We start from the raw sequence: 27,260 nt of genomic DNA, 5'->3' as shown, positions 1-27,260 counted from the left end.
AACAGATTCATCAGAGCCTTTTGTCTATGGTAACGTCAGTTCTATGTCTAATTCCTTCCACTGGAAGTACATTTAGTAGCAGGTTTTCTTGTTTAGTGAAAACTCTTGAAAATGAAATTGGCTTCCTGCAGGGCATTCATTACAGTGATATAAATCCAGAACAATTAAACTGAAGTTGATGATGCTACTCCAGATTTACATATGTGTATTGGAGAACACAATCTGGCTCCATATGCACATGAAATCCCAGCTAATGTAAAACTGACATGGAAGAGAATAACTGTTAATGTGACCTTTTATAAAATTTTTCAGAAGTTTTTTTTAAAGGAGCAAGTGCACATTGGTCAAATATCACACAGTGGTGCTGTCGATTCCAGACTACATATGTATTACTCACAGATCCAGCTGTCTGTCCTCATTCACACTGACATTTGGAGTCATTGGTCCCTCATACTGAAACAGAAGCAGCTGTACCTGCAAGGATGCAGGACTTTGTCCAACTTGGTTTTAGTGGCTGGACATCTGTTCAGACAAGAGAGAGAGCTGTCAAGCGCATCTGCAGTCAGTGAGGTAAGGTGAACGAAATTACCACTTCCCTCCCTGTTTACTGCCAAGAACTTTTTATAACTCAGACGCTTGGAAACCCAAGTCTGTACCTTTCAGGCAGATTCCTGTTGACTTTAGCCAGGGTTTGATCCTGACAGATATTGCAAGGCTGGACCTTGTATACAATGAATATCTTCAATCCCTAACTCTTGCTTTTTTTGTTTTGTATTTGTTTTTCTTAGGAATGAAATGGAATTTGCGTTGAAGTCCTACTAGGTCAAATGTTTCACTGCAGCGTTTTCTTCTTCTGTTATCACAAATACTCTTCCACTAACTAGAAAAAGAGTGAGAGCAAATCTTGCTCTTGGAAGATTAAATACATTTTGATGGTAAATTGAGCAAGATATAATGGGGCAGCAATAATTGCTACCTACTGCAATTGTAGTTAGTCTTAATAATATTTACAGCTAATGAACTGTCCCTTTTTTATTTTTCAGATGTAGAGGCTGAAGAACTGATCCTCAAAACTAATCTGTGATGAATGGCTTGATAATTGGCCACTTTCTACACACATTATACTCCTCCAAAACTATATTGTTATTTAAGAAGTTGATAATCCTGAAATGTTACCCCTAATTTTTTCCTCTGGTATTGAATTACGTTTCATATACCAAGTTAGCTGCTGAAGAAAAGGAGGAAAGACGTCAAAGACTTTATTTCTTTAATGACTTTTATAACAACATATTGCTGAGGTTTTAAAATAAATATAATTTTTATTGGTTGTCTTACCGACATGTCCCTTTCTAGTCATTTTTTTATTGAATGAATGCTGGTAGTCAAATGTCTTGCTGAATACTTGATATACCTTCAAACTGTGTTTTTGTGTGTTTTCTATTTTCACTCTATAGCAGTTTCTGGGAATAATTAGCTACACTAGAACACTGAATGCTTTTTTGGATACTTGCTTATTCACATAACTGGATTTGCAAGGTGATATGAGAGAAGTGAGTAGGTAAATTTTCTAACAGAGGAAGAAAGGAGAAGTACAATTCAACTTTAAAACTAACTATTTTTTTCTCTTTCATCTTTCTTTTCGCTTTTAGTCTTTTAACCCTCCTTTTGCTGTTTCAGCTTTTTCTGTTAATTCTTCTCTGTTCTCCATTTATCTCCAGAGACTCCTTGGAAGACCTAGCTGAAATTTTGTTTCAGGGAACAAAATAATAGATGTAGCTAATAGCATCAATTACCAGAAAAGAGAATTATAAAGAATCACCTGGATTACTGAGTCCAGTCCTCTGGAAATGGCAGCTAAGGTAATAGGCATTTACTCCAAGAGGAGCTGCAATAGCTCAGCTTGCTAAATGTCACAGCATCCATGAAGTTCTGATTAATAAACTTCAGCCTTATAGGAAAGAACAATGGTGCAGCTGTAATATGCCACAGAAAAAAAAGTGAAGTACTGGGATCATTGTTTATGTCCTAGATCTGTGCAACAACAAGGGATTTGCTAGGTGGATTTCCCAGATGGTCTCTAGCACTATCTTATTCCCTGCAGAAGAGGGAGTGGAAAAGAACAACCTCCAATAATCCCTATCAATCTGCTTGAGGTTTTGTTTGCCATATGTTGCATCAAAATATCCTGCGTTATATTTCACCACTAACAGTGTCTGTACTTCAAAGAAACATTGGAAAAAGCAGCATCAATACTAGTTATTGAAGCAGAGAGGGGATGGTGATAGCATTGAAAGCTGTAAAATGTGTGCTATGTTTGTTAAACATAGTCAAAAAACAGTGATCAAATAATTCTGGTAAGCATGTCGTAATGAATAAGCCACTGACTGTTACAAATATTACAGAACAGTATTCTTGCGCAAAGCAGCACAAGATTCTGGAAACTGGGATTTGAGAACTGTGTGAACAGTCAACATTTACTTTTTACTGGGCACCAATGAAAGAATATGAAAACATGAGCAAGTATGAAAATATGCAGCCAGAGTTAGGGGTCTGCAACTGATGTGAGTTTTCATTCCACTCATTTAAGTGTGGCATATCATGAAACATTTTAATACTGGATGAATTCCATGTGCATCTGTAGAGTTTTTACTAAGCTGCTGCTGCTTGGAGCTCACAATGAAATGCTTCAGCTGCTTGGATCTTGGCATGTTACATCTGAATATTTCCCACATGGATGCTTCTTATCAGCTCTGTTGGTCACAGACCAACAGTCATTCTCAGTGTCCTTTCACACCTTTTCAGCCTGTGTTTTTTATCTCTTCTCATCATAAATATGCCAAGAGCTACTCCCAGGATCTGATGGGTAATGATACATGCTGTTCTCCTCACATACCTACACACACACACACACACATATATATATTTATGTATGTATTTCTTTTTTCCCCTTGTCTGATGAAAACGGTCCTATCCAGTGGCCATGACCTAGTGTTGATGGAATCATACAGAGGAATCAGGAGCATATGAAGAGCTCATATCTATTGCTGAGGCACCTGCAATGACATACACCTAACCTTTGTGTACAGGTGCTTCACTAGACAACAGTGTGTGATTGACTTTCATGTGCGTTTTAAATAATATCAAGATGATATCTTGTATGTTGCTTCTAACTCTGATTTATATTTGGGTAGAAGTCATGAAGTAATGTGTTTCCTCCTCTTGTGTTTCCCGTGGCATTTGGGAACTGGCTCTGTCAGGAAGATCTCTTGCAGAACTATTCAGAATTTCTGCCCTGTACCTTCTGCCTTTGAGCTCTTGGGCTGTGTGCTCTCAGGATGGATGAGAAAATCAGCACAAAAAGCAGGGAAAGGTGAGTTAATTTCTTTAGGAGTTAACACAAATGCCCCCAGTCTGGCCTATCTTCAGTCCTTGGCATTATACTTCGTGCGCTATATAAGCTGCTAAAGAGATACATGGATATTCTTTGGGCCTTTTGTACCGAATCAGTATCACATAAGGGGTTTTTGGCCGTCTTGAATGCATGTATCTTTGTCTCACTTTGTGCAGTTAGTCATATGCTCTTAAAAAATCTTTTGCAGATGGAACCCCGTGGGACTGCACCCATATCAAAAACTGTATTAAATTACTAAAATAAAGGTTTTTTTAATTCCTGTTTCTCATGGTGTGTTGTTTAGAGGGAGCAGCTGTGTCAGATGAATGTGGGGCACGTGTGCCACTTCGTACCCTCTTAGTTCAGCTGAGAGATGGAGGGGCAGAGGAATGAGAGAACAGGTGTATTTTGGAATGCATTTCTTTTGTTTATTGCGCCTTGAAGATGACTGTCTCACAAGGTTAATGCTTCTGTGTGCTTCATTGGATGCTTTTTTAAATCCACCTCTATACATAATTGTTCAAACAAGTGTCCATTCTGCCTTCAGGAAACATGCAATATACAGGTATATGTAATATTGGAAAAATCTATTGGAAGCCATAGTGGATTTGAATAAATGACAAAACATTGAGGAGCTGAAAAACTTGCTGCACATACACAAAGAGGGAATTATCTTGTTAGAGATAAAGCAGTGACAACTTCATCACAGATCTCACTGGTTCTTACTGATTAATAGATTATGTTTTATTTTAGAAGATGAAGTTATTAAAAGACTCGGCAGATTAAATTTTTCTTTTTAAAGTTAGATTGGAATTGAGAGAAAACATTTTTACAGTGATTGTAACCACACATTCATATGGAAGTAGGTAATTATCGCACAAAATTTTCTGCCTAAGGTAGTTGTTCTTTTTATAAATATTGGTTAGAATTAATCTGCAAGTTATTTGGCATGATTATGTTATATAGGGAAACAGTGACAACTACTCCTTCCAGTTCAGGTGATGTTTTACAGTGCAGGAGTTCTCTTCTGATCTTAGCAGCTATGAATCTGTGTTTTGAATGCTTAAAGAGCCAAAAAGGCTTTTAGCCTCTCAGGCTGCCAGTTCTCTAGCACAAGCTTTTGAAAAAAAAAAAAAACTGGACTAGATGCCTGTATTTGACAGTCTTTAGTACTTAGCCCTTTGTACATCTGGTTGGGGTATAAAACCCATGTCAGGATATTAATTCTTACTGCACTTGCTATGTCAGTTGAAGATCATTCTGGAGGTAAGTAGTTATTAAGACTATCTCTAAACTCTGTTGAGATCACTTTTTTTCTTCCTTAATTTTCTGAGGTTTTTTTTAGAGGAAATTGGCAGGGAGTCTGCTGCTTTGGTTTTGTTCTCCTTCTGTGTTGAGACTTTTTTTTTTCATCTTTAATGCTTACATTATAATGATGTTTACGGTACCAAGAGCTTATATCTATGGCTACGTATGCCAAATAACTAATACAAAGAATTAATTTAGTCTCTGTGAATCTACTGTTTGACTGCGAGAAACTACATTCTCTCTGCTTGAACCATTCTGCCAATGTAAGGTAGGCAGTGTCAGTGGTGGCAGGACCTTCAAAACTTTTGCTATACCTTTTGTTATCTTTTCCTAGTTGAGAGATATGTCCTTTAACTGTATATAGTGCTGTAAGGTTACTTTTTACATTTGTCATTTAATATCTGTAATTCATATGGTTAATTCACATTTTAGGATATACTGTTTCTAATAAGATAATTCTGTGCATAATTACTTGATCCAGCATGAATGAGATATTTATACCTTCACCAATATGTTAATTGATAGAGGTTCCTATATCTTATTTTTTTTGGATTAACATAGCTTGTTTGGGATTCTGAAAACATCAATAAAAATAAATCAGCTTAACTTTGGATCCGTCCCATGAGGCAGTCATATTCCATCACTGTGTATTGATTAGTAAATACAGGCATGACATAACTCATTGAGTTTCCCAAAGCCAAACAATCTATAGGAAAGCTGGAGAAGTATTTGTTTCCTGCATGCTATACCTGAACAGTAATCACAGTACTAATCCTTGTCTCCAGACATTAAATTTCAGTCAGTTAGCCATTGGAAAGTTTCCTCTGTCTTTATTAGCATAGCTAGAATTCAAAGCAATTTAAAAAAAGTTTGGTTTGGTTTGTGCTTTGCTGGATCCGTGAGGGTGACAATTTCACTGATTCTTTTGATAAATCTACCCAGCCCTCATCAACTTGATAACGTGTATGTGTATACACAGGAGATCCTGTGGACTGCATTGTTAATACCTATGTGAGTAAAGCTGTTTCCTTGAAGCTAGGTGCTTAGTTCAGCTTTAGTCAGACAGCTTCCCAGAGTAATGTACAGAAGTTAGCAACTGTGGCAGTTCATCCTCATTTTAGATAGCAGAATGGGATTCAGTTACATAGAGATGGGTATTTGGTACCTTTATAGGGGTAGTCTGTGCCCAGCACACATCTCTCTGGATGGATCTGTCTTTTGCACTCCCTTGAGTGCATAGTTTCCAGCACTGTACAGTGCTTCTATTCCATTCTAAAATAGCCGCAGGGCTCAGTTGCCGTTCACTTAGACATCTATTTCGCCTTTAGAATGTCTTCTACATCCATACTATCTTGACAGTTGAGTAAATTCAGAATGCTTTGGTACAAACTGCAGTTAATTCCACTTGCATTGATGCTGTAGTCCTTTCTTTTTTCATTCCTGAAGATAGGAGACCAACATTTAGCCTCTGAACTTCTTTAAATGTGTCTGAAAACGTGGTCCTGGCCTTGCAGAGTTGGAACGGATAAAGCTGTTAATTTGCCAATTGGATCATTGATTGAACTAAGTAATAATACATAGCCAAAACTGCGAACTGCAGGATAATGAGACTGCAGGAGTGTCAGAATAGCTCTCTGAAGCTGTACAGCAGTGTGGTTATTTCTGCTTAATTATGAAAAAAAGAGTCAAAATTAAAATAATACTTCAAATCATTGAGGTGTTGGACTTTAAATTGAGATTTTCAATTTATGTACAAAATACGAGTGTGACTGTGCATTTGTGTACCTGTATCAAGCAAGTTGGTTGACTTCATCCTTAAATATTACTTCTTGCCACACAATCCTGTCTCAGTGCTGGTATATACAGCTTCCTTGGCTGAGAGCTCTTACAGTTGCTAAATTTATGTCATACTTAATCATCTATGTACTTTTGATGTGTTTCTGGCAAGTGCTTTTGACAGTGTGACTTTATACACACTTCTGAATTACAGATTCTTTTTCCGGCAGCTCATTTTCTGAAGCTTATATGCTTTAGCCAGCAAAGCCACATGACTAATGCTGACACCACCAGATCCTGCAGTAGCTTACACACACCGCTTACAGCTGTTAGAGCAGCTGGGCACCATGTTTGCAATTCAGTGGGTTTTGGGCAAGTGTTAAATGAAACATGTAACATAGAAAACATAAAAAGATTTAAAAACTAAGAACTTTTTTACTTTAAATAGTAGTTGATTTTATCATCAGCGTTGTTGGAGAGTGGCAGAAGTGAGGCTTCTCCACAAGGGAGGGCAATCAGGGAGCTGAGGACAGCCATGACCTAAGGGCAGTGTCCTCCCCCATGCAGTTATAGACCAGCAGCAGATCCCACCGACAGCCCAGCGACCAGCAGACAAGCAGGAGGGGAAGGGCAAGTCCCTGCTCAGTGTCGGGAGGGCAGGCAGCAAGCCAGAACAGCCTGCAACAGCATTGGCCCCCACCTCTTGCAGCACAGCTCAGCTTCAATGGGGCTCCTGGAAAGGGGCACAGAGATGGAGGTCCTGGGAAAGGTGGCTTGAAAAAATAAGGCTTGATGGTGTATTCAAGGTCCTGATGAGAGTATGGATTAATGACAGAAAATGTAAGAAGGTTTTTAAGTGGCAGTGGTAAAAAAATGACATGTTAGCTTCAGACCTCATTCCAGTCTCCCATGGGAGGACTTGTATGAACTCTGCAAGGGCGGATTTCCATAGGCTGGGCTCGGGCTACAGCCAGCTGTCTTACACAATAGAGATGTTTACTTCTGCCTTTGGTGGAAATACAGATTCCAAGATATGGGAAAGCAAAAGGACAGCATTTAATTAAAAAAATTAATGGGCCTCACTAATCCTACCCTAAAGCCTTTCATCCTTCCAGAAAAAAAAAAAGTGTTCTTACCTTGAATTAGGTAATTGGAGGCAGTGCAGTTTTCAGTGATCAGATCAAGTGAAACACTAACCAAGGTAAACCATTTCTTGCACACAAAGTTAGGGAATAAAGAGTGTTTCCATAGCTCCAGTTATTTAAAGCCTATGAAACATGAGCTCTGCAAAACAAAATCAGCGAAGGTTTAAGTTTGGTCCCATGGTCCTCCTGTCAGCTGTAGATATCCAGAGATGTGCCAAATCATGGATATACCTGTGGTCATTAGGACAGATCCCTGCTGCTTTTTTTTTGAGGGGGCGGGGGGCAGGATCAAAATAATAGAAAATACAAAAATGAGTTGTAGAAGCATTACTTAAGAAGTGTCAGGTTGGAGATTGATTTACTTGTCCAAAAGAGTAGAAGAAAAGAGAAGATTAATAACCTTCAGATTTGTTTCAAAGCTTTTTATAAAGCAGCTACTGAAATGCTGACCTTGGAATAAATCATAGAATCATAGAATAGTTAGGGTTGGAAGGGACTGCAAAGATCATCTAGTTCCAACACCCCTGCTATGGGCAGGGACATCCCACTAAATCAGGTTACCCAAGGCCTCATCCAACCTGGCCTTAAAAACCTCCAGGGATGGGGCAGCCACAGTCTCCCTGAGCAACCTGTGCCTGTGTCTCACCACCCTCATCGTGGAGAAATTCTTCCTAATGTCTAGTCTAAATCTGCCTTTCTCCAGTTTATACCCGTTCCCACTTGTCCTATCACCACAAGTCTTTATGAATAGTCCTTCTCCAGCTTTCTTGTAGGCTCCTTCCAGGTACTGGAGGGTTGCTATAAGATCTTCTCGGAGCCTTCTCTTCTCCAGGCTGAACAAGCCCAACTGCCAGCCTGTCCTCATAGGGAAGGTGCTCCAGCCCTCTGATCATCTTTGTAGCCCTCCTCTGGACCCATTCCAACAGTTCCATATCCTTCTTACGTTGAGGATTCCAGAACTGGACATAGGACTCCAGATGAGGTCTCACAAGAGAGGAATAGAGGGGCAGAATCACTTCTCTTGGCCTGCTGGCCATGCTTCTGATGCAGCCCAGGATACAGTTGGCCTTCTGGGCTGCAAGCGCACACTGCTGGCTCATGTTGAGTTTCTCGTTGACTAGCACCCCCAAGTCCACAAAGAAATACCAAGTCATGTAGTGTTTCCTCTTGAGAAGAGTTTTCCAACACTTAAACGTCCTTCGTGGTGTATGTGTGATTACACTATTTTTGCTACACTATTTTTGCTTCTTAATTTTAACAAGATGATAAATAAGGATTGTTTTCTTGTTTAAGATATTAGCATAAACATATTAGAAAATGTTTGTGCAAAAAGTTTCTTGTGTTTGGTTTACAATGAGAAGCCTCTAGTAAGGAGTAGTGAGAGGTTGAAACAGAAGCTTTTCCAAGTGATTGAAATATTGTGGCTGGATGATTTTGCTCCATCCTTTGCAAGATGAGGGTAGACCTGCCAAACTCCAGTGATATTTTTTGTAATCCCACTTTTGACAAAGCATCATGAGCAGAAATGTTGAAGAGAAAATAGCTTCCTTCATCCTCCTTCTGGAGTTGGTCTGAGGGATGGTTTGCAGGGAATTCTTTAGCAAATCAAGAAATCTGAGATAGTAAAAAGGGAGTGGTTTAGCAAAAAAAGGCTGTGAGCTCTGTAGTTTTCTCGTACTGATAAAGACATTAAGGAGAGTGGTTTGTGTATATTTTTCCCTGACATTTGAAAGGCTGAACGGTAAATAGAATTTTTGCCTTCAGCTTATAAACTTGAATTTTTCTGGTTTTAAAGAAAGCCAGAGTTGTCCTAAAATTCATGTGGAACTTCGATTAAGCGTATCATACAGAATTTTTTAGCAATTAAATACTACTGGCTGGTCCATTTGTCACACATAGTATCCTAAGGGCAGGGCCTTGGGAGGCAATGCATCAAGAGGAACGTGGCGGTGCACAAGCATATTGCTTTATACATTAGTTGACCTTTCACAGGTTTGTTAAATAAAAGTAGTTACTAAGAAATTTGAATCTTTTTAAGAACATCACCTTGTCAAATTATTTTCATAAAAAGTATTTCATGCCTTCAACAGATTTTGTGTAACCATCACTTTATATTTCTTGCCTTCAGTCTCACTGTGAGGTTAAATTGTATTAAATATATTTTAAAAAAGATTCTCTCACAGTCGTATTCGGTAGTGTGAACTGCATAATAATGCCACAGAACAGATTCATACTTGTACATATATCCAGAAAAATAATAGTACTTGCTCAAAGTGCTATGGAAGTGGCTAATAAATATGGGGCTCTTCTGTATATGGATACCTCCCACACACAACTTAGAAATTCATTCTACCTAGAGCAAGAATTTACAATATACTTGCTAGATCTTTTTGAAGTACAACTTTCCATAAAATACATTTAGATGCAAAGTGTTATTTAGGGATTTTATGCCAAAATGTTCCTGGTTTTCTCCTATCCCAGGTAAGAAATGTTTGTTAAAATCTTGGTTACAATTAGTTTTATCTGGAGAAAATAGCAGTTTCTTATCCATATGGTGCAATTTGTTTTATCAGTGTGAAAAGATGTTTGTTGTGGTGCTGATTTTGTTTCCTAAGGAGGTGGTTTGTGCTCTGTCAGTTTACCTGTCCTTGCCTGATCTTTGAAACTATTGACCTTTTTCAATCTAATTTGATAAGGTAGGAATCCTGACAATGTTGAGTTGCTACAAGTTCTGTGAAAAGTCTGCTTTTGACTCAAGTAGAAAGACCCAGGTTACTGCCTTCAAGAGGGCCTTTCATTTTGAGAGGCAAAATCTCGTTGGGCAATGAATACTTTCCCAGCTGTCAATAAACCATGATATCTTGCTCTTTAAGCAGAGGGAGAGATGTGGAGTGAAATCAAGAAGTCAAGCTGGTGAGGACTTGAGAATCTAGGACAGAAGTCAATAGGATGTCAGGTTTCCTCAGTTCGACTTTTTGAAGATAAACCTGTTTATGTGTAATATAGGAATCCATGATACTAAAGCTACTCCTTTACAGGACTTGCAGAGATGGGCCATGACTGCCAGAGTGAGTTGCATCTCTCTATTTTGTTTGTTGCTTGTGGCACTGTTGAAAACACTTGCTGCATAGAAAAATTCAAGAGCTTGAATCCATATCACTACATTCATATGCACTGGAGTTGCAAAATTTCTTGACAAGACTGAAGAGGTTGTATTTACCAGAAAAAACCAGTTCCTGTGTACTTTCATTGACTGCATGGTGTTACTTTTTAATAATGGAAAACAGAGCTGTTAGTGTTCCAAGCTACATGCGAACATATCCTTGTGTTCAAATAGAGCCCTTCTGCAGGGGTTGTAGGCCCAGGATCTACAAGAGGAAATCCTGTCATATTTACTTTGTTGCCTAGAAGATTGACTGGTAGTTTAGCAAGTTGGAATGGAAAGAAAAATACGGAAAGTAATATTACAGATGTTGCCTTACAGACAAATAGACATTGCTGGTTTATCAGTTTTAGCATTCCAAATCTTGATGGTGTGTATACCTTTAAAAATCACACCAGTACATAAGTGTGTCAGGAAACCTTCTATCTAGGAACAATTTTCTGAGTCAGAAAGTTCTTATTTGTATTTTAGAAAATCTGCCTATAATCCCTTAGCTACAAAATAAATATACTATACCCTTTTCAGACCCCCTACGAATTCCTTCTGGTGAGATGCATCACAGTTTCATTGAGAAATCTTATATATTTAGAGACTCATGGCTCTTCATGTCCAGAGCCTATCTAGGTAACCAGCTGAGATGCTTTCTTGATGCACATGAGGGGATTGCAAAAACTCTGACGTGCAAAAATCAGTAAGATAAGAAGACCAGATGAGTTTGGTTTCCGTTTTGTCTAACTATCTTTAAATCCACAGAATCTTGACTATACTTTAAGCCTTAGCACACACACTGTTGACTAAATAGATCATAAGGACCCAGTAAAGATCCAGCACTGTGGATTGAGTGTGGTTTCTGGAGGAAGTGGAGTTTTGCCAGACATGATTTTCTAGTCTACTGGAGAATTCTTCATTGCTAGGTAGTGAGAAGAGTTAAGCCTTGTGCACTGGTTTAGTAAGCTAAAGTGAACATATAACAAAGTGGTCCCTAGAATTTCCAAGTGAAAATAACTCTCCTAGTAGAAGATAAAAATATTGTTTGTTGTAAATGGGTTTGAGCTTTTACTGACAAAATCTATTAGATCATCTTGGAAACTTCTTTGCTGCTTAGTGGCTGTGTGGTTCCCTCTATGTGAGCTCTGAGTACCAATGCAACAGAAATGTTTTACAGTAAACAAAGGTTATGCAACTACAAGAAATCACAGAGAATACTGGAGCACAGAGTAAAGTTTGGAAATGCAGTTCCCTTTCCACACAGCAGCTGTTCTGGGAGCTTACAGTATGCTGTGCTATTCCAGAGCAAGAAGGACAATTCTCTTCTCAGAAGTCTGAGAGTTTAAAAGGCTGCATAAAATCTCAGGGCTCATTTATAACCAGGCCATCAAAATTCTAGCTTATTTTTATATCAAATATGTACTATTGTTTGTACAAGACAGGAAGTGCTGTACTATCTTGCGTAGGCAAACATGGATTACAGTGAGAGTTTCTGGTTTCTTCAGAGAGGAACCATGATCCAGTAGAGATACTTGGTGACATTGGGAGGGATTCAGGAGGCTACTGTGACCACTCTAGTTCTTACGGGGAAGAGCATTTGCTCTTCAACACAGCAGTGTTGTTTACTAGAATTGGTTCCCTGAACAGTCTGATCAGGAATTGCCTTTTCCTCTTGGGACTCATCGTAATGCTTTTTGTAATACTGTCCTCCATCCCCCCACTCTCAAAATGTTAGAATGTGTTTTTAGCAAGAGCACAGCCAGCATGGCTCGAGGACTTAAAGGTTCTTCTGTTAGTTCTGTTTCTTGGTACTCTTTCTACATCAATACTAAGAATGCATTGGTCTGGAGGACTAATGGATAGTGATTGCCTTTCTAAGGAAATCTGCAGTATTTTTATGGTTGTCATGAGCAAACCTCAAGCGATATATCTAGCTTACTTAGGTGATAGTTGGTTCATTTCTCTTTCCCTAAACAAGGAGGGTCAAACTACCAGCACTTCTTAAGGATCACTCTACAGATTTATTTGTGGTAGATAAGTAGAGAAGTAATCAGTAATCTGTTCCATCAGCTTCAGCTAAGATATTTCACCTGATCCCCTGTCACTCAGCCTATTGCAAACCAGGAGCAGTCCCCCCTCCTTCTCCAAGTTCAGGGGCTCTGTCTTCATCTCTCCCCTCTTGACTGGTTTCAATTTCTAAATCTCTCCACCTGGCCCTTAAGCAATAATTAAGGCAATTAGCAACTTGCTCTCAGAAGCAGAGGCTAACACAATCCAGCTGATCTACCTCAGGAGACATTTCATAAAGCTCAGAAAGAAAAAAAAAAAAAAAAGGTTGCTGCTACAAGCACATAGAGGCAAAAGACAGAAAGAAAGAGCAAGCTAGTCTTTCATTCTCTAGTTATACCCCTATAGTTTTCTGTAAGGAATGTGCTCTTTTCTTGCATATGCAATGGATTTATGTGGTGCTTCTGTTGTATTCCTGGCTTCCTCCAGCAGAACTCAGTCTTTATTACATCATCTCATTATTTGGATCAGTTGTAAGTGGTTGTTCAGTAATAAACAGATTATTTTGGGTTACATGCACGTAATCAATTGGCTGTGGATTTTGGGCTTTTTTGTTGTTGTTTTTTTTTTTTTTCCATGAGTCTGTTTCTCAATATGTTGCCATTACTGTCTTTTCCCCTCTAATATGTATTTCTGAAGATTTAAATGATCAGTCAGACTCTCATGATCAGAAGAGAAGGAGTGACAGAACTGTCTCCTCTCACCTATTCTGGCATATGACTATAGTGACTGAGCAACACAACTGAAAGAGGGAGAGCCTAAATTTGTTTCAAACGATGGACACAGGTGAGTTGTAGTTCCCTCCTCTGCTGCTTCCACGAATTGTTTTTTTAATCTCCTTGCACTTCTGCTGAGCTCAGACTGGAAAGAGAAAGGTGGGAGAACCTCTGAAATGTGGTTGTGTAGGGATGAAGTAGGAAGAGGAAATCACTCAGGGAGGACCTTTTGATAAATTCAGAAAGAGCATGAATTCCTCTCTTGTCCTGATCATCATTTTTAGTTCATCATTATTTCCCCCTTTTGTTCTGTGCACTTTGTTGTTCTTACTCATGTGAGTTAAGATAAAATATGCTGTGCCTCCTTCCTTATTAGAAAATACAGCTCCATAGCTCAGAATATGTTTTTAGTAAGTCCAGTTGCTGTGTAGCGTTAAACAGACTTTATAGGGAGTTGGTGAGTTCCTGGACCTTAAACAGCACACTTTGGCTGAAGTCCTCACAAGAATAGGACAGAACCTTCATCTTCATTGCTTTCTTTCTCTTTACCTAGTGAAAAAAAATTCTCCACTCCTTCACTGCGGTGCTGTTGTGACACACAAACTCTCCTGTGCTATTGTATTATTATCAATACATCTGTCTCTGCTGTTTCTCTCTGGAAGTTTCTTTTGAGCGTTTTTACAGCCTAGAAGCCTCTTGCATAGCTTCCATCTTTCCTGGGAAACACAGAGACAGGGGAGCAGGATGGAAGTAAGTGTAAATCATATCTCCCGTCTTCCTGATATAGCTTAAACTCTTTTGCCTGTGAATGTGTTTGCTCCTTGGGAACTTTACTCTGCAGACAGAAAAAGCTTGCCTATACCTGAGCTGCTATGGAGGATTAGAAAACTGTCATAGTATAGAGTAAGAGGAAGAAAAAATGTGATGGAATAAAGGGGCAGGTAAAAAGTTTTTAGGTTCTCTTTTCTTGTAGTTCTGTTGGCAAGGGCTTCACCTGTAGCTGACAGTTGTAGACTGAAGGGATGTTATTAAAAAATAAGTACATAATTTCTGCATGTAGATTCATGCTTTGGGACTTGAGAAAATAGCCTTACATTTCATGTTTGTAATTGAAGAAGAAAACAGGCTATTGAACCATTTTGGTGCCATAAGTTGAATTTATGTCAAGAGGGAGCAGAGAGAAATTGAGGGAGGATGTGAAAAAAATAGTATGACAGTCAAGAGAATCATAGAATAACCAGGTTGGAAGAGACCCACCGGATCATTGAGTCCAACCATTCCTATCAAACACTAAACCATGCCCCTCAGCACCTCGTCCACCCGTGCCTTAAACACCTCCAGGGAAGGTGAGTCAACCACCTCCCTGGGTAGCCTGTTCCAGTGCCCAATGACCCTTTCTGTGAAAAAACTTTTCCTAATGTACAGCCTAAATCTCCTCTGGTGGAGCTTGAGGCGAAGAAATAACAACTAAGGTATGATGAGTTCAAAGCGAAAAAAATTGAAAGATTTAAGGAGAAAATTGCTTGGAAAAAATGGTTTACATTGAATCAAGGTGCATTAATGGAAGGAATAGCAAAGGAGGAAAAAAAAGAACAAAGATTGTGACAATTTTCTGGTTCATTGTGGATGTTTGACAAGGGGCCCGTGACTAAACTGGTGAATTGCATGTTGTTTGTATTCCTTACTGCTAAACTGAGGAGGGGGATTATTCTACATAAGTTTTCCAGCAGCAATTTTCTCAAGATAAGAATAGAGCATGTGATGAAGCCATGTTGATAAGAAACCCTTCCATTCTGTAGTTACTATAACATTATTTCCCACCTACCCCATAGAAATTAAAATCCTGGAAATAAAACAGTAACCTTTGGACACTTAAACTACTGCTCAAAAAAAACGTTTCACTCCTGTATTTAATTTCCTGCTTTTTTTCTGAAAGTAACTGCACACCCAAGTCACACTTCAGAGGCCCCAACCACAGTTGTAGCATTCAGCAACTGTTTTTTGTTTGGTTTTTTTTTTGAAAGCTAACAGCAGCTTGGGTTATTTTCTGACAATTGCGGTAGCACTGTTGGCCAGTAAAAGGGCTCTTTGAAGGACAGAGTGAGTTTTGTGAGGGATTTCGCTGCAGGAGAGCTCCTATGAAGTGCAACTGCTTGTTGTACCTCTGATGTGCCCAGTTATGCCTTACTCCTCTGTCACTTAAATGACAAAAGGCTGCAGAGACAGGAGTGAGAGTCTTGAGGCTTGCATTCTGATTGTCATTGTGGTGTTCAGGTTTATACAGATCATCTCCTTAGTTAATTCCTAAGTGTCTTTTCCAGTAGAAGCTTTTGATTGTTGCATTTTTACAAAAGCACAAGGACTACATGGGACCCAAGCTTTTGGCTTCATAGAGATATGGTAGAACCTGCGTAACTACACTATTGCTGTCCTTAGGAGACCACTCATGAAGTTTCCTTACCTTTAATAATAAGATAGGTTTGGTTTTTTGTTTGTTTTTTTTTTTTTTTTTTAAGGTAGGCTCTTAAAAGAGTATAACATCTTCATTCACATACATTGGTTTCATTGTGGGTGAACTATAAGGAACATTTAAATCCTCTATTGGATTATGGTTTGCAGAAATCCAGAAGTGTGTGATGGAGCTTTCCCATGTGCCAGCCTCTGTTTCTCAAATTCACAGAAATTCTGTCAGATCCTCTTAAAGCTTCGAAATAGCGGTGTGTGTGATGCAAAAAATAATTTAGGCTTTTATTTGAGTCTGTCACTTTTTAGCTTTGACTTTTTAACTCCCTCTAAGGACACTCTATTTTTTTCCAGAAAGACAGTAGCCACATTTTGCAATATGACCAATTATTTGGGCTTATATAACTAGGCTTTTTTTAGCATTTGGTTGAAAATGTCCATCTTCCTACATCAGTGACAGGGTTCTAGAAGTCTGTAATAAAACAACTTTATAAAATAAAAGCTGTGAGGGGTAGGCAAGTCTCCTGTTCTGTTAAATCAGTAATCTTGACAATAGGAGGCTAGGGAGGTTTGGATACGCTTATTCTGATCTGCCAAGAATTCTCCTCCTCTACAACGGCTGGGGAAGGAGCAGGAGCCTTCCTGAAGGTGCTGAATCGAGTAAGAAGAGATTAGTTGTGGATGAATTAGAAAGAAACTCATTAAACGGTTGCCTCTAAACATACTTTGCTCTTCCACTTGATTGAGAGTTTTCAGGTGCCTCTGTTTTTACCATCTACTTTATTTCTGAGGTTGTTTCTGTTAGGGCATAGTGATGCATTTCAGTAATGTCAGTCAATACCATTAGGAATACACCTAGGGTAAACTATATTTTATCTAAAAGGAGAAAATATACCACAGGAATACCTATGTTGCAGAGGATCTTTAAATTATTTCTTATCTTTCAATTATCCAAACTTCTGGCTATCCCGATAAATCCTGCTGGAATAGAAGTGTCTGGGTAATTTACCTTTCACTTATTACTAATAAACGTGTTTCTGTTGAAAGGAATATTAAGCAAACAGATAATACAATATAGACTGGCTAATTACTGAGAAGAGATGAGAAGGTAGCCTTAGGAACAGTAACTGTTCTCTCAGTGACTCTGGAGAAAAGACAATGTCGAAGATAATTCAGGAGAAAAATTCATTCCTTCTTGGTTCCTATTGTAAATAGCTGCGCAGTTGTCTTCCTGGAGCTCACACTGTTAACACAGAGCAAACAGAAGAGATCTTCTAATACTTCAGTGTGATTCAAATTTTGTGTAAAAATGTCTTATACAATCTACTTAGCAACACTTTACATATTAGGTAACATTTTTATAGAGTCAAGCCTATGGAACCCTAGATTTTAGCTCTTCATTCTTCCAGTAAAAATGCTGTATCCTCATTCTCCAAACAGCGGAATTACAGGCAGCGACACCTCCACATTGTTAAGGGTGACATTTTATGAAGGAGCTGGAAAGGCTAGTTGTGTTGGAACAAGGGGAGCAAACTGGTCATAGTTAGATGCAAAGATACGGGTAGGATGAGCAAATGTGAGGCATGTTTATAAAAATGAGGTTAATTGGATCTTGAAATAAATAGTAAGATAGTGGAATTGTATTTGAGTTTTGGCAGTCTTCTGTAATGAGGAAAAAAAGATGAGTGGTGAAGTTCCACACACATGACAATATGAAGGTTTAAAGGAGCCATGTACAAATGATAATAGTAAAGTCTGGAAGAGAGAAAGGTGTAGGATTTAAGAGGGGTTGTGTCAAAAATGGCTTATTAATGAAAAATAATAGAGAGGTGGTCTTCCATCAAAACTGAAAGAGCATTGCTTGGGATAATAGCTGAATCTTATTTTTTGAGCTATGCCTCCTGCTTTACTGTTTGAATTGAGGAGAAAAAGATAGGACTGTTTGAATTCATAGTTTCATTTACATTAATACCAAAAGGGTACATATGTGCTAAATGTATTTTATTTTTCTTAATGTGTTGTTTATATTGCATATGTTATAGATTGAATGTAAAAAAACACTGCTACCTCTTCTAGGCAAGTTCCATGCAATATGGAAAACTCACAGTTTGTATGGGAAGAAAGTGGAACTCTGAAGAATCCAATATGCATTTCAAAAATAATTTTAAGGTGAAGATATAGGACATAATTTTTCCCTTAACCTGACAAGCTTAACCTTTTCATTTTGTTTATATGTCAAATAAAATGCACGTTTCTTATTCACAGCCTGTTCACCCAGAAAGTGTTAAACTTTTCAAAAGCCTTGTATATGTAGAATTAGTTAAAAATGTAAATGTGATATAAAAAAATTAAAATCAAGTTCTAATATTATTGAGAGTTTGGGAAAAAGTAAGTCTTCAAAGCAATCAAATCTAGTGTCATCAGAATATTCTAATCCTTTTCTGTGTCACAGGAATGGTTTCTATAAAACTATGTATATACATCAGCACGGGGAAAATAAGTGGAAAAGCACATGTCATATGCAAAAGCAATTGCTGAAATGATAGACTTCTGTGGTACAGAGTGAAAGAGTGAGGTGTGGAAAGAGAAAGAAAAAAGGGGTGGAGGTACAACATAAAGGATGAGCAGAACTCTGTCAATTTTAGATTATAGTTATATTTATTCATGACAAAATTCTATTTAGTAACTCCGGAGGCAGATTTCTAGAAGAAAATTATGTATAGCCAGTAAAGTGTTTTCGTCTCTGCCTACTCCACAACTCCTTTCCTTTCCATACACCATAGGAACCTGTGCTACTGTCTTACCAGCTCTTCAAATCTCCAGATCTCTTTAGCTTGCAGGAGTGAACTGTGGTTTACGAGTGTCTAATGTAACAACTGACAGAATTGCACAATGTCCAGCTAAATGTAAAACTGTCCAACTAAATGTAAATATAAAATATAAAATTAAAATTAATTAAATTAAAATAAAATAGAAAATATAAAATGTAATGTAAATGTGAAAAATGATGCTTCATTTTAAAAAGAAAATCTGCTATGCTTACTTCAGAGCCTTTTTTCCCCTGAAAAGCTGGTTTTAGGGTTTTTTTTCCCCCCTTTTGGCATTTTTAGTAAAGTTACAAAGCCCTGACTTTTCCAGGTTTTGGTTGTTACAAGTAACTTGTCGATTGTTGGGAGAAGCCTTTTGCAATGAGTTCATGTGGCTTCATCCTCCAGACCATGTCTGATGGCCACGCACCGGTGTCTGAGACTACCAGGCTTTGGGTCTCTATGATAGACTTTGTTTTTATTAATGTTCTGGATGGATTACTTCTGCTTTATTTCTCATAAAATAACAGTGTAACTTCTGCTGGCAATTGTAGGGTTTCTGTATTACTGTCTTTTGCATGTATGGAACATTCTTTTATCTTACAAATAAAGTGATAAGCTGTTTCTCCTGCAAGCATATTGGAAATCAGTCAGGCAATAAAGGAATATGTTTTCCATGGAAAGGCCTCATATAGAACGCACTTGGAGTTTTGGAGTCGCTCTTTGAGAGAGTTTCAGATCAAATGCAGAACATACTGAGCAGACCAGTAGGAATTACTATGAATCTGGAAAACGGAAGTTTCATAGCATGAATGAATTTATTGGGAAGAGAAGATTGAGGGAAGGGGACATGATAAGAGTCTTCAAATGTCTGAAACAACCTTGTAAAGAGGCAAGAGAATGCACTCTTCTCCGGGTACACCTGTACTCCATTGCAATATGTGGTAGATGAGTAAAAAAGAAATAGGCTTAGTACTGGTTTTGAAAGTCAAAGGTGGGTATTCAGAATTTTTTTTCAATTCTGAAGACAGTGAAACAGTGTTGCAGATTGTCTGGGGGATGCAGAGCATCTTTGTCACTGGAAGTCTTAACAACCAGACAAACAGAGGCTAGGAATGAACTACTGACCTTGTTCTGTGGCAGCAAGATGAACTACGCGACACTGTGATGTCCTCCTAGTACTTTTATTGTATGATTTGACACTTACTTCAGGTGACTTTTGTTGCTGACTTTTAATGTATTGAAAAGATGTTGATATTTCATGTCACAAGCTCCTGACAGCAGGTTGTTAGGCAAGAACCTTTACTTTCAATTTTATAAGCCTCAAGCATTTAATACTTATTATTGCAAGGAAGAGATTAAAATAATGAACTTGCAACCTTCAGAAAAGGGCAAGGACAAAGTTGCCAAAATATATCAACATCTCAGCCTTCTTAAGACAACTTTATAATTATCTAAGTGTTTGAGGGAGGCAATACTCTTGGCCTTAGCCTTGGCTTAGTTGGTTCTCCTTGAATAATTTCTCATTTTACATTGCTGTCACTTTCTTTTCCAGCCCACATTTGTTAAGCACAAAGGTTTAATGTGTGAAACGTCTTGTGTCTAGTAATGCTTACACTTGATAATTGCTTTAATCTTGCATTGCTGTCAGGAGAAACGTGTATGCTTCCCCTGTCCCTTCCATGCTCACACTCTCCTGTCAGCACAAAGGTTTGTTATGTCGGTTCGTGAACTGCAGCCAAGAACTGATCCCAGTGTTGAACAGACTGGCAAAAGGTAAAAAAAAAAAAACAACAAAACAAACCAAAACCAAGCTGAAACATTTTTACTGGAATCACTTCTCCAGTCTAGTTCACTGCAGGATCATGAAAATGTATGTGTTGAAGGGTGTAGAGGTCTCTGAGTGAGTACGTTCCCGTCTTGCAAAGGTGGGAATAGACTTTTGAAGGGAAAGAACTAAAACTGGGAATGTGTACTAAGGAAAAGTGGCCCTGTGCTGTCCCACTCTGTGTTTGTTAGGCCCTGCAGCTGCTTAAGAGAGTAGCAAAAGAAATGCTTGTCAGCTTTTGCACGAATGCAGACTCAGCACAAATGAGAGAAATGGTTTGTTCCTTCTGTGCCTCAGCAGTCACCTGTGTAGGAATATAAACAGGTGTAAATTTTATTCTTAACTGAGCTTTTGTAGCTTGTTCCCTCAATTTGCCAGTGTAACAGCTGGGAAAAAAAAACCCAACCCACAATTTTTTCCTGGTACTGTATACAGTCTTCAAATCCATGATTAATAAATATGGATTCCTGTCATGCAGCTTTCTCAGAATATGTTATTCTCCACAGTTCACTTAAGATGCCAAAGTTATTCTTGAAATAAATATTTTGGAGAGGACATTGGACAAGGTTCACTTTGCAATGCTTTCTTTAGAAAAAGCAAACAAACAAACCAAAAAAAAAAAACCAAAATGAAAAACTTGCTTTTTTGAGAGATACTGATAATCCATTTTGGCCTGAATGACTTTCCTTCACAAAAGCAAATATCAGTCCTGGTAAATAATTTACAATCTTGACAGCCAGCCCAAACACATCTACATACTGCATCTGTTTAACTTTATACGCATGAGTAGTCTAATTGGGTTTTATCTGATGTAATGACTCATATGAAATCAAATGTTTGCAGAACAAGGGTTTCAGACCGTACGGTTCTTCAGGGCAGTAGCTTCTACAACTTTATATGGTGTCTAGCAATCAAAATGTCTTTTGATTATCTAGAAGCTCTCTGCATACTGTATATCTGTAGTACAAGGTAAAACAAAAAGTCTTGTAGCCCAGATCAGGTCTTCTGTATAGCACCTGGACACAATTTCAGTAATTGTAGAAATTAATTAATTGTAACTTTCTTTTTGAAAAATTTTCTCTGGGAATCTCTTCAGGATCAAGGAAAACCACTCTTCTTATTCCTTCATAACAGGCTACAAGGCTGTTGGCCTTCTGGTAGCAATACTGTTGCTTAGATGTGCTAGACAATGGCAAGTTATAGTCATCATCTCCTATGAGGATGCAACTATATTCTTCTGGAGCCTAATAATTCAATGAATTCAGCATCTCCTCTAAGAAGAGTTCTCTGAATGGGCAGCAGTGTAGATATTCATCATCTTCCTGGAACAAAATAATCTTTTGTGCTCCCCCAAGTCTTCCCATGCCATTTCATATCTGCTGTTCTGAATCCTGGCTAGTTTCTTACCCAGTAACAGTGTAGTTGTGGGCTGTAGGAAGAGAAGAGGTGATACTGAGCTTGTTAATTGTTGAAGGTGTTTGTATCTAGAGGCTGGGTCCTCTGCTTTCTTTTGATGTTTTCTCATTCTCTGTACATCTGCTATAAGGGTCTTGGGAATGGAGAGTGGTCTAGAGAGTAAAGACACTCAAGGAAGGGAATGAGGCTGCAAGATCTGGTGTTAGGAGCATTAGGGATTAAAAAGTGGAATTCTGGGGGATTTGTAATGTGAGAATATGGTCTGTGGAGGATGGATGAAAAAGGAAGGTTGGTCTGTGAATGCTTGCAAGGCAAAACAAGGAAATGTATGGGTGTGACTCCAAAACTGATGATGTACAGAGGACAAAAGTAAGATGGAGGTGAAAATATGGAAAGAAAAGAAGTTGGAGTAAGAACGTGAAGCAAGAAGTATGCCTTAAAGACAAATGGTGTTACTTGCCTTTCCCTCCTAACTCACTGTCCAGCTACATTCTGTGATTGGTGGAAACATCCTCAAATAAAGACAATTTCAGGAAGCTCAGAATGCAGATCAAGATGTGATTTTAAGTATTGGAAATGTGGTTTTGGTTCAGGCATAATGTTCCTGATTTCTGGTGACATTTAGGCAGAAGGTACCTAAGAAAACTTTGTATAAGTTCATTGTGTAGCACCTGATTCAGAGCTCTCTAATAGGCTACAGTATGCTTTGAAGCAAGAGAGGAAAATATTGAAATATTACAGGATTAAAATATTATAGAATTAAGTTGTGATCTGAATTACTTAAATATGAATCTGATTTCTCTGGTGAAGATACTTTCTGATACTTTTTCATACTTTTTCATGATGGGGGAAAGCTTTGATCCTAAAATGTTAAGTCATTTTATTACTGATGTGTTTTTATGGCCTGAAGTGGAAACAAGTACCTGAACTGTGATATTGCAAGGAAAAATGCACAGTATTGATGTTTGATAATTGAAAACTTTTTGATCCTGAAGTGGATACACTTTAATGAGATGGTCATCTATTTTATCCAGCAAGCTGAATCTCTGTTCAGGGGAAAAGTTCTGAATGCTGATAAGCAAAGACAAAATGGTTTTACTATATGATTATCAGAAGAGCATTCAAAATGTTAACAGACCTACATATCTCTAATTATTTCTGGGGTTTTGCAAGTGAAACTAGGGCATAATCATCTCCATGTTTTGAATAACTTATTGCAGTTCTTGATAATATTTTATATTGATTGGATGAATTTTGATGTTTCCTTTTTAAACCTCTTTGCCTTAAAAGGTCTAATTTTTAATCCTTTAGAGCTTTGTGCAAATCCACTGCCTCTTAGTTACATCATGGCTAACACAAAGTTGGTATTTGTAAGAAACTTCTATATGTAGTACTTAAACAAGGCTGTATGGCAAAGGTCTCATGTTAATTGTATTTTTCATAGATAATTCATCTGTTAACTGATATACTGAATTTGCAGCTGGTCACAATGAAATGTTTGCTCTGACAATGATTATGAACACCTTATGTTGAACAAAGGATAAAAAGAAATCATAGCATTCTTTAAATATTTATAAAGTATTTTTGATGAGTAGACCTAATTTCCATGGTGAATTTTTACAAGCATGTGTTTTTTTGTCTATTTTCAGTCCCCTGCACATAGCTATTCAAGTTATGACTCGGGTAAGAATGAGAGTGTAGACAGAGGTGCTGAAGATCTGTCTCTGAATCGAGGAGATGAGGATGAGGATGACCATGATGAGCAGGAAGATCCTGAGAAGGTTAATGAATCAGATGGGGTAGAAGCTGAGCGACTGAAAGCTTTTAATGTAAGTCCTCTTGAACTCATTCTCTTGTTTACTTCTACTATTCCTTTTACACTATTATTTATGGGTAAGTTTGACAATATTAAAGGCATGTTAATTTAATTTGCAAGATTTATTTCAATTATTTTTTTAATGCACATTAAACTCTTGCTAACAGATGACAGATTTACTGTGTTTTATTAGAATTTTAAGGCAGAGTGCCATCTTTACCAGTGAGGAAAATAAAGCTTTTTTCTGTATGTGTGTGTGCACCTGTGTGTGTGGATAGGGGTGTGTGTATGTGCATGTTCTCTCATTGAATGGAAAGGGGCTGTAGTTAGTTTATCAAAAGACCATTCCAGTGGTCACCTGTTCTCTATTGCTATCCAAATGATTGTAATTATGCATGAAAAAACAAGCAATTGTTCAAACAAATACAAAGTGAGAGTCAGTTCAATACAAGGATTAGCAATCACAGCTTATTGTTAATAATGGAACTTAAGTAGTGCCTGTTTTCACAATCTGTTCTGGTTTATCTCACAAGTTCTGTGTCCTATAGACTATTCTTTTCTTGTCTTTTTTTTTTTTTTGATCAGCCCCCCTCAAAATAACCCTTTAAAGAACTGTTTGCTTAATATTTCTGGCTCCCCATTACAAAACTCTTCAGAGGATAGAAAAAGTGTCTTCCTATCAGTAATCAAGACAGGAAGCTAGGAAGAGAAGAGAGCCGCCCTCCAAACCCATCTCCTCTGTCTCCCTCTTGCCAACAGATGTTTGTCAGGCTGTTTGTAGATGAAAACTTGGACCGAATGGTCCCAATCTCTAAGCAGCCCAAAGAAAAGATCCAGGCTATCATTGACTCATGCAGGCGACAATTCCCTGAGTATCAAGAGCGTGCCAGAAAACGCATACGTACTTACCTCAAGTCCTGCAGGCGGATGAAAAGAAGTGGTTTTGAGATGGTGAGTTTTGATTTAAAACCCAGCCCTAGTTTCCATCAAAAACCCATATGTAAATCCATGGCACTATTTTGTTTTCATCTTAGTGTCTTCTTTTTGTTTGTGGTTTTTTGGTTTTTTTTTTGGTAATACAAGGTCAGAGGTTTCTTTTTCACTCCTCCATTCTTCTTAAATTTATTCCCTTTGTTCACTGGTTTAAAAATGCTTTGAAACACTAGAGTTCACAAGATGAGCTAGGGTGGATGTATAGGAAAAGAAGAATAAAACAAGGTATAAGGGAACCCAAATGATGGCATGTAGAGTGATTTCTTTCCTACTTTAGGTTACCATTAGAGATTTTTGCCTTGCAAAAATCTTGCAGTGAGGTGGATTTTTCTTTAAAATGTCTGCTAACTCTATTTCTGTGAGCTCTGTAAAAACTAGATCCTGCTAAAGAAATGCTATTCCCAAGAATATGCCCAGTGTGGTAGCATCACACTGACAATGGCTTTGGCTTTGGGGTTTTTTTTCTTGTACATTTTAGCCTGTTACCGATCAGTAAAAGTTAGTCCTTTGAAATCTTTCAGTTCATATACAGGTGTACAAAACACATTCAATGTTTTTAAGACACAGATGTCAAGATTACTGGTCGCGCATCCCAATGCTTTCATAATTGTAATAGAACAAAAATCCATGAAAATTTTGATGGTATGCAACTGTCATTGTTTTCAGACATTAATATTTTAGTATTACTCAGTAACACAGAAATGGGTAAATAATAAGTCTTCTTACTAACTTCATTATCTCTAAAAAACATTTATATTTCCAAAACCCAGGAAAGTCAGAGGAAACTAGGTGTCTACACAGTTTATGTTTGATGTGTCTGAGCTATCTCTCATCTCTCTGGCCTTTAGGTGACAATAATATGACCTTATCATTACAAATAGATATCATTCAGTGATTAAACATATCATTTTTTTTTAATTAATCATCTGCAAACCCATTGATTACCTCAAAGAATTACTGGAGATTATTGAATTTTACTGTTTTTCTCTTTCTCTCTGTCTTTCTCTTTCCTGCAGTCTTAGCAGAATACTTATGATTTCCATATGTTAAGATGTTAGCTGAGCGTTTTAAGAACAAAGTATCATATTTATTTGTAGGGTAAGGCCACCATTGGTTAACACAAAAAGCAAACACAGAAACTAAATTTTTGTGTGCGTTTGTGATTTTAATTGACTGAATGATTTTATTAATTAAAACATTGGAATAACACTGTTTCTGAACAATGGAAACTCAGATGAAGAGTGACAGGTCAAATAAAGGACACCTGTACAGATAAAAGTGCCAAAAATTGACTGGTGGTGTACATATCAGATTGTATAGCCTTCCAAACTAATAGAAGGAAAACCAGAAAGTAAATATTTTCTATGATACACTAAATAGCATCAAATTGCATCTACTCACTCTAGCTGAAAATAATTCAGCAACATCAAGTTCAGCTTTTGTGATGCCAAATATTTTTATTTTGCTGTACTTTCAATTGAAAATACTTACAAAATTAGCTGATTCTAGCAAGTCTCCTCGCTATTCCAGTTTCTGGCCTCATCACTGTCATTATTCACAGTGATGAGCAGTTATGTAAACTGGCTCATTTTGTCATCTGAAAGACTTGGACAATTGTTTTGCAATATGAATATGGCACTTACAGTCTGACCCTCAAGAGCTAGGTTGGCGTGACTTCAATGCACATTTGCAAATGTTACTTTCATAGGAATAAATGTTGCAGGATTAAATTTATTCCTGGAACAGGAAAAGGAGCCAAGATTACCAGGAACATGATCCAAATGCGTGATCTTTATAGTTCAGAAATATCCCTGTTTTTATAAGGTTCCACGACAGTTTGTGATGGTCTTTATTTCTTTTAAAATGAAAAAAATACCCTTTAAAATATTAACTTTGCTGCCCATGAATGAAAGTGACAGGGCACTGGAGCTCATGCCAATGATTTCAGCCCTCTAGGGCCTGAAGAGAAACGTGTCCTGCTTCACCGTTTGCAGGTAGGAGCATGAGCCAAAGAGTATCCAAAGTCTTTTTAGGAGCTCCCATTAACTTCCTAAGAGATTAAGTGGTGTTTTATGTTTATGTCTTGAAGAGTTCTGAAATATAATAGATACCCATTTGTTGGTTTTAATTATTTTCTGGTTTCCATATTACTGTATCAGCATCTTCTGATTATAAGCAGTTTTTAAAAATGCTACCATGGACAGAGGTGCTTGACTGTATAATTATTTTAAATGTGAGAGTGAAAAAGAATCACTTTATCTAGTTGTTTGTTCAAACAATAACAGAGGGACATGTTGATGTTGATTTTAAGAAGGTGCTACCCTCAAATATAGCAGAAAAGCATAATGTTCTCCTCAGGAGCAAAAGTGCTACCTATGTTACA

At 37.8% G+C, this 27,260-nt stretch overlaps 1 protein-coding gene across 5 annotated transcripts in view; it reads left to right on the top strand.

The window, feature by feature from the left end:
- Positions 1–27,260, top strand: part of NOL4 (nucleolar protein 4) — a 189,269-nt gene that overhangs the window by 120,715 nt on the left and 41,294 nt on the right. For 4 of the 5 annotated variants that reach the window (XM_069854043.1, XM_069854042.1, XM_069854046.1 and 1 more), the window contains exons 7-8: positions 23,718–23,897; positions 24,644–24,835. In XM_069854043.1, coding sequence (XP_069710144.1) covers positions 23,718–23,897; positions 24,644–24,835 — 372 coding nt within the window. The remainder of the gene's footprint in view (positions 1–23,717; positions 23,898–24,643; positions 24,836–27,260) is intronic. The other variant, XM_069854044.1, reaches the window with a different exon arrangement.

The sequence above is a fragment of the Phaenicophaeus curvirostris genome, chromosome 3 (assembly GCF_032191515.1).
Source record: "Phaenicophaeus curvirostris isolate KB17595 chromosome 3, BPBGC_Pcur_1.0, whole genome shotgun sequence".
Classification (NCBI taxonomy): domain Eukaryota; kingdom Metazoa; phylum Chordata; class Aves; order Cuculiformes; family Cuculidae; genus Phaenicophaeus; species Phaenicophaeus curvirostris.
Note: the sequence above shows the minus strand (reverse complement) of the source record. Positions and strands in the feature narration are given on the sequence as shown.